This window comes from Lycium barbarum, chromosome 10 (assembly GCF_019175385.1).
Source record: "Lycium barbarum isolate Lr01 chromosome 10, ASM1917538v2, whole genome shotgun sequence".
NCBI lineage: Eukaryota > Viridiplantae > Streptophyta > Magnoliopsida > Solanales > Solanaceae > Lycium > Lycium barbarum.
The window spans coordinates 96,386,921-96,395,362 of NC_083346.1; the positions used below are offsets into that span (position 1 = coordinate 96,386,921).

Consider the following 8,442-nt stretch of genomic DNA (forward strand, 5'->3'; position numbering starts at 1 on the left):
ATGTTCCTTTTTTACTACTCCCTGCGTCCCAATTTACATGAGGGTGTTTGACTGACACGAAGCTTAAGAAAGAAATAAAGACTTTTGAATCTTGGGTCTAAAACAGGCAAAAGAACTTTGTGGCTAGAAATCATCTCATTAAATGTAAAATGAGAATTTTAGTGTTAAATTGTTGCTAAATATAGAAAAGTATCGTTCTTTTTGGGACTGACTAAAAAAGAGTGTCGTATAAATTGGGATGGAGGAAGTAGTAGTCTAATGTTGCTCTGACTCTCCAGAAATATTGCCGCACCGTGTTGGATCCTCCAAAAGTGCAGAAGAGTCCGACAACATAGTGACTACGATATAGCTTAAAGTATGTTATCCTATGTCACAAGTTTTTTAGGTCCTTTTCGTTTACTTGTTTTATGTTGCCCTTAGTTTTGATTTAGGTCTTAGTAGATGATGGGTCCAAAATAATGAAACATTTCAAAACCAGCCAAAAATAAAAATATAATAAAATTTGCCATCAGTGCTTAGCTCACTTGGCAAAGATTGAAGGAATTGAGGCTTAGGTCAGAAGTTCGAGCCCAACTATAAGCCAACTAACCCTAGTATTTAAGTGGAGATAGGTAGAGGGGCGGACCCATCATTCCCGAGTTTCAAAGGTTGCAGTTGGTTCTAAGAGCTGGCTCCAGACATTTTTTTCGGTCAGCCAAAAAAAATATAATAATATAAAATTTTATGAAGGTGCAGAACAGTAGTATCTTATTCTTTAATTTTGACTACTACCTGGTGCTTCATTTGCTTTGTTTATCTTGTTATTTTACTGTCGTTATTTTTCTTCTATCTTAATTATTTTGCTGTCGTTATTTTCCTTTCTTTTGAGCCGAGGGTCTATTGGAAATAGCCTCTACCCCACAAAGGTAGGGGTAAAGTCTGCGTATATCCTAACTCTCCCCAAACCCCACTTGTGGGATTACACTGAGTATGTTGTTGTTCTTGTTTTATAAAGGTGCAGAACAGTTTAATACATCTCATACTCCCTCCGTTTTAATTTGTTTGTCTAGTTTTGACTTGGAACGGAGTTTAAGAAAGTAAATAGAACTTTTGAATCTTGTGGTTTTAAACTAAAGCTCTGTATAATATACCAAAATGTCCTTTAATCTTGTGGTCTTAAACATGATATGTGGAAAGTTAGAATTAAAGAGTTTCCAAAAAAAGGAAGAGACATTCTTTTTTAAACGAACTAAAAAGGAAAGTAAGACAAACAAATTGAAATGCAGGGAGTAATATCGATCTTCTTTATGGGAGAATGGCCCTGCGTCAGTTAATGCATGTAAATCCTACTTTATACACGCCTTCATAATTCTCAATGAATATCAAAATTGGGAAAAGGCTAAAAAATATCCATCTACTTTGTTTTAATGGCTAAAATATTCTCCGAACTAATTTTGGGTCATTTATGCCCCTGCCGTTATGAAAGTTAACAAATATGCCCCTGCCGTTATGAATTCTCTTGCAAGTTGCAACACACTGGACCTATTCGTGAATTCCATCTCATCTCCGAGGGTCACAAACTGGCACTGTCAGATGTAGATGCATACCTCATTTTTGTCTCGAAGCATGGTATCCAGAAGCTCACTCTAGATTTGGCCGACGTTGAAGAATATTTTGAATTGCCTTACAGCGTTTTTACTTGTTCTACATTGACACATTTGAAGCTTTCGAGGTTTTTCTTCAGTCGCCGTCTGCGTAGACATATCGCATTCCCCGAACATGTTAGCCTTCAGTTAGAACATTCTGAGATTGTTTTGAGTGAAGACATTCTTACTCTTCCAATGCTTGAGACGTTGAAGTTTAGCTTTTGCTCTCGTGTTAAACTTGGTGACACGGCTTTTCCAAAACTGAAGATTTTGTCTATTATTAGCAGCCATTCACTTACATTTCACAGTTTTAGGACCTCAAAGTTTAAAAGCGTTACGCACCTCTTCTTGGATGGGGATAGCCTAGCGGTGAGAAATTGCTTTGCTTTATTTCTGATTTCTGTTTTGATTTTTCTTCAAAACAAACTAAAATAGACCTTATGATTTATTTTTCCTGAAATTGCTTTTTCAGACCTTAGGGTGGTATCATGTGCCAAAGAGTCTTGACGAACCATTAAACCTGCAAAGCCTTAAAATATATGACTTGCAGATTTCTGTTAAGCCTATTTCTTGTGCACTTTGCCTGCTACGGAATTCTCCGAACCTTTATGAGCTTGACATCGATGAAGCTGTGAAGGTAAGATATATGGTGAATAAGATCAGTTCAACGTGTGTATATATAAGGACTGACTTGGTGCAATATGATTCTTTCTTTAGGTTGATGAGACATCGACACAGAGTCAAACAACAGAACTGTTTTCTTACGTGTCGAATGAACAAAATCATGTGGATGAAGCTCTGAGGGAGATTCGAACAGTGAGGTTAGGGAAATTCAAGGGGTCAAGAAGTGAAATGTACTTCATAGAAGTCCTCCTTGCTCATTCTCCAAAACTGGAGAGGATGATCGTTGAACAGTGCAAGGAATGTAATTCTAGCGAATGCATTGAACATTTGATGATAACGTCCAAATCCACTCCTCAAAGAGAAAGTGTACACGGTCATATGCAATATAATTTACCCAACTATGAGTCGGGGTCGATCCCACAGGGAACAATATACTAGGCGATTAAGAAAGTAAGGAACTTTCACCAACTAAGCTAAAGCCAAACGATAGATAATATTTTGGTTTTTGAGAAAATTATAACTAATGCAGAAATGTAGACTAACCTAGAAAGCAAGTAAAATGATCAATGGCCACAAGCATGGATAATAGGAGATTACACTCAAGTAACGATCCAACGTATTTTATGATTTTACAACTAAGAGCGGGTTTATGTTAATAGATAATGGTTTCTACAATCTCATTGAAAGTCTTCCAACCAAATCAATGAATTTCACTCTAAGCTTTTCCAAGCCTTAGAGTGTGATATCAAGCACAACCAATTGAATCTGAAGTAACTTTCCTATTCCTAGCTCAAGTTATTAGATGGGTTTAATGACCCAAATTCTTGTTAATTAATTTTTCCCAACCTAGATTTCCTCTTCCGAGCTCAATCAAAGTAAATAGGCGAGTCTTAGGGTTAGTTAATCCCTTAAGAAACATTAAAGAACAAGATTAATTAAATCAACAAAGACCCACTTCAATAGCGATAAAAATCATTCAATACATAAGCATAACAAGAGTTTAATCCAACACTTGATAATGAATAATATCATAAACAAGATTCAAGTAATGGAATAAAATACAACACCCTTAAATATACAATACAAAGCAAGGAATTGAAGAAAGGATTGAGAAATTTATCATTAACGAGCTCCAATCTTCTCCTCCAAAGGTGTTGTGTAAGACCCTAGCTCCAAAGCTTGTGTTGAATGGCCAAAAGATGTGTTTTACAAACCCTAAAAGAGTATTTATATCATTCCAAAAACGGGAACAAAATCTGGACAACAATACCCTCGTGCACAACATGCTACTCGCATGTTGTGTCGCAGGTGCAACATGCTAGTCGCATGTTGTGCCAAAACCGTAGCATGTTGTGCCAATTTCTCTGTCAGCATCTGCTGCACAACCTGCTGCTCGCATGTTCAACATGCTGCAGCATCTAACATGCTAGCAGATGCTGCCAGAAAATGCTGATTGTTCTATTTTTGCTCTATTTTGCTCTGTTTTGCTCTTTTTTGCTCCGTTATGCTCTCCGGGCATCTTATCCTACAAAACAACTTAAATATACAAAAAGTAACAACTAAAGTGCTTGAAGAGTCACAAAAGCTTAAGGAATTAACATCGAATATCCCGTAATTTCACGGCACATCACTATCCTCGAGTGTCACCCAAAGCAGTAATTAAGTATTTATAACTTGCTTCCCTTAAATCAGGTGACTTGTTTTTGTTGTTTTGCTTTTGATCCAATCGAGTCACGTGATTTCTGTGTACTTAGTGTTTGAACTCTATTTCTCACTCTCGGATATTTGTTTTTATGTATTCTCCAAGTAATTTGAAAAACTGGCTTGCGTTCATATTTGAATACCTTGCACTACCTTTGTAGTTGATGTCTCGGGCAATTGCAATTTGTCCTGTTATTTGCCGTTTCTCCAGATTTTAGACCTTCTGATACCATGGAGTGGTCCTCTTTTTTCAAACTTCAAAGGATGCTAAACTGTTTGGTGCCCTTTGGCCACTCAATAAGTAAGATATTATACTTTCTATCTTCTCTATTTCTTACAAAATCTTTTCATATAGTCATAACTCATCGGGTTCTGAAATTAGATGGCTTTCATGATTGCATATTTGCATTACACTTTTGACAACAACACTTTTGTTACAGCTTTTATTTATTAGTCCGAGCTTCGACTAATTTCATGGGATACCTGTTGTGATTTAATAAATTATATAATGAATAATTATAATATGTATATATATTAGCAATGTCAATTGCAAATTTATAACTGTCGCGTGCTTACAAATGTAAGTTATTAATCAAAAAATGGAAATTAATATTGTTGTGCAATGAAGGGGTCTGCCAATATTTGAGTGGGTTAAATGAATCATAAGCCACCCAACGTTTGCTCGAGTCTAAAGGGCTGGTCAAATGGGCAAAACTATGAATCATAATCCAACTTGTTTAAATCAACAACTTTTTCATTTGTTTTTTTTTTTTTAGTATTTGTTTACTTGTCAAATCAAACTAATTTATGAATTGATCTAATCTAATTTAGATTCGAAAGTTAAATTGACTCAAAAGCAAAACATGACAATTAGTTTGGCACTGAGAAAGTACATATTAACAAAACTTAATTATAGGAAAGGGGAATTGAATCAGAAAATTAAGGGATTTAATGGAGACTTTTGGGCTTTTTAACATAAATTAGTGAAAGAATGAGGGAAAAAATGCCTTCTTTTAGTTTTCAAACGAGGAGAATATGTAAACATAAAATTTAACTCTTTAAAAAAGGGGAAAAGCGTGTAAATTCATTTACACATATGCACATACAGAGATCAACTTTTCTTTTATATGATTAACTAGTGAATTTATCAGCGCTTCGCGCGGTTATAAAAATCTGATTGATTTTATGATTCAATCTCTTGATGGTACTCAAATATAAAAAATAACGAAAAGTGTGTTCTGCAAACACTGAAAGCTATTTTTTATTTTTGTTGCAACAAATAATAATTCAAACGTACAAAGTTCATAATTTTAACTTCACCTGTATTTTGCGAATCTTAAATTTTTAAACATTGAGTTAAATCAACATATTACCTGCAATTAGATAAATTTCTACAATTTGATGAAATTTTAACTTGTAAGTGCATCTGAATATCTAAATTTCGAACCTCTTACATATGCACTAACAACTGTCTTTTGTCTAAGAAATCAGGTCAACACTATCAGGAGAAAAACAAAGTTCAAATAAGGCTTTATTTTGAACTAAAGATAAACAAGCTTCAAACACACATGAAATGAAGGAAATTACCTGATATCACATGGAACAATTACATAAGACAATTTTTTCTTTCTAGAATCATAATACAATGCTCTAAAATATTTTATTAATACTTTGAACATTCAAGCAATTATTATTTACTTTGTCACCTGTTAGTTGACACGTGGTCTTAGAAAATCTTTATATAGATAAAATCTTGCTTAATTAAATTCAATTCTATGTAAAATACCAAAATTCAGCACCCAATTAATGAGAAAAAAGCTCATTAGAATTTGTCCTCAAATGGTTAACTTAATTCATGAGTTAAGCAATCAACTTTCTCCTCATTCAAATAGCCAAAATCAAGCCAAACCAAAGTACCAAACTGTCAATCTACACTCATACTTCTGTCTCTCCTCATCCAGATAGCCAAAATCAAGTCGAATCAGACTTTCAATGCAGTCTCCTGCTTTTGTCACTAATAATGTGAATATTAAAATAAAGGAAAGTGGAGGAAGAATTTGAGTAGATTTTGGAATCTTATAGAAAAAAGAAGCAAAACAATGTGTATAAAATGAAATATGCAGGTTCCAAACAAAATTACTAAAATGTGCAAAAGAAAATCGAAAACGAAAAAAAAGACGAAGCAATCAATACTATAGCTGAAAGAATCTGATTTTGTGTGTGTGTAAATTTAAAATCGACACTCTCCTTGAAGTTCAATTGACTATTCAATCTAAAACTTTAAAGCAATAAATGGAATGGCCATGCTATATTATAAAACCCTTTTAGAAAATGTTTACAAAATATGTGAGAACAGACGTATTCTATCATGATGGAGAAAATTTACAATCTTAAATGACTAAAGAATCTCAATAAGCAACATCATAAAAGATCCAATTGCAAATATACAGTAGAGCAGTTCTATAAAATAACTACAATAATAAGTAATCGAACTAATAAATCTATGGATATATTGAAGGAAAAGATTGAAAATTAAATCTTAGTAATCATATCTTCAGAGAGGGCACGATGCTTTCCACTCTGCTAGTAGCTTTAGAACATCAAAAATAAAAAGAGATACGAAACAATAGGCAGCTTAAAGAATTTGGTTGTGTGTGTAAGTTTAAACAAAAGGTAGAGTAAATTTTTTTAATGAGAATTAAAGGTATTATAAATGTGGACCTTCCATAGTTTACAGTTTCCAAGCTTATCCTATTCAAAACTTTACATAAATAAGTAATTATGGAGGAGAGGAAAAATTAAGTAATAAAAAAATGGATTGTGATGAAAAACGGCTTAGGACTTTAGTGCAAATAAATTTAATGTATCAATTAATATTACTATAACGTGGGCTGAAGCAGAAGACTAATTGTACTTTATTGCTACGTGGGTTAAACTATTGTAAAGGGATATTTTAATTTATGAGGATTTTGCTAATCTAATTAGTTAATAAATTATGTAGATAAATGAAGGAAAAACTATCAAAAAAGGAGAAAAAAGATAAATAAGAATAGTAGTCATAGAGAGGTGTCACATCACCTTATCTATGCCTAACTTTATATTATATATAGATTTTTTACACATCTATTAAAAAAATAAGAATATATACAGTTTCAACCATATCAATTAAATAAAAATCAAGTATCTCTAGACGATTAAAAACCCTTAGTTGACGAGTCTTACAGAAAATATAAAAACAAGTATTAATAATAAAATGAATTAAAGTTTGAGATCTAATCTATTTGTATTTAAAGGCTAAATTACTCTAATGTTCCGATATTGTGACAAATATTTAAATTGTTTATAATCGCGCAAAGCGTGCATAAATTGACTAGTTAATTAACACAAAGCCAGGCCACCTACATCAAAAAGCTTGTAGTTAGAAACAAATGCTTCTACAATGGCAATGTCCATTTGAAGTCATTTCCAACGATGATTGAGGTTGCAAATTCTCATTTATTGGCTTGGAGTAATTGAAATAATCAACTTTTGAGGTTACAGGCATGGACAATTTCGCTAAGAATTTCGCTAAGAGGCATGGACAATTTCGCTAAGAGGGGAGATGAGAAATAGAAAAGAAAGAAAATGTGAATAACGGGCAACTTAACTTAGAAAAGATGTTCTCAAATAAAAGAATATATTAGAAAGGGTAAATTAGTTGTATTATAATTTTTTACATTAATAATGTACGAATTAAAAGGACTGCTGTAAAAATATAAAAATAGGAGATAATATTGTAAAACACAAGGAAAATTAGTGTTACGAAACCAAACCTGGGGGGAGATCTCTGAAATTGTCCCAAATAATTTTCTTTTTCTTCTTTGAAGAAGATAGAATTTGTCTTTTCTTTCCAAAGGTATAAAAATTGCTTCTGCTAATACTAAAAAATACTTATCCTTTTTGGCAAATATTGTACCTAAAATCTCTAAAGAAAAAAAGAATCTACAAAATAAATAAAGCCATTTTGACTCCCGAAGCTTGGCCACATGAATTTGAATGAAGAAACCTGGAATACCAGAACTCATATTAACTGCCCACGCCGACACGCTTGAGGATGGGCATAAAATTGTTGTTGTAACTGTAGTTAAATTACATTGATATTGTCAAGGATCTTGGCAAGAGGCGAATTCAAGATTTAAATTTTATGAGTTTTTATAACAATTTTAATTTAATATATAATAATTGTTGACACCTAAATTTTGACCTCCTGTAATTTATTTTAATTACCCAGAGTCCTTGGATATCAAACAGAGTGAAATATGTATTTTTAGAAGTCAAAATGATTTTTTATAAAGTTGTTTGGATAATATTTTACCATTTTTATTTGATAAAATAATTTCTTTAATATTATAAATCATTTAGAAATTAATTTCACAATTATGATATATTTGCTAAAATTAAACAAGAGAAAAACAATTTACAACAATTATTTATTTAATTGTCCAAATTGTTA

The 8,442-nt window shown here is 32.5% G+C and overlaps 1 protein-coding gene across 1 annotated transcript; it reads left to right on the top strand.

The window, feature by feature from the left end:
- The first annotated feature begins 1,294 nt into the window (after nucleotides 1-1,294).
- Nucleotides 1,295-3,702, top strand: LOC132613156 (F-box/FBD/LRR-repeat protein At1g13570-like). The gene is made up of 5 exons (XM_060327204.1): nucleotides 1,295-1,318; nucleotides 1,506-1,994; nucleotides 2,098-2,262; nucleotides 2,343-2,550; nucleotides 3,665-3,702. Exons 1-5 carry the CDS (start codon nucleotides 1,295-1,297, stop codon nucleotides 3,700-3,702), a joined length of 924 nt encoding a protein of 307 aa, XP_060183187.1.
- The last annotated feature ends 4,740 nt before the right edge of the window (nucleotides 3,703-8,442 follow it).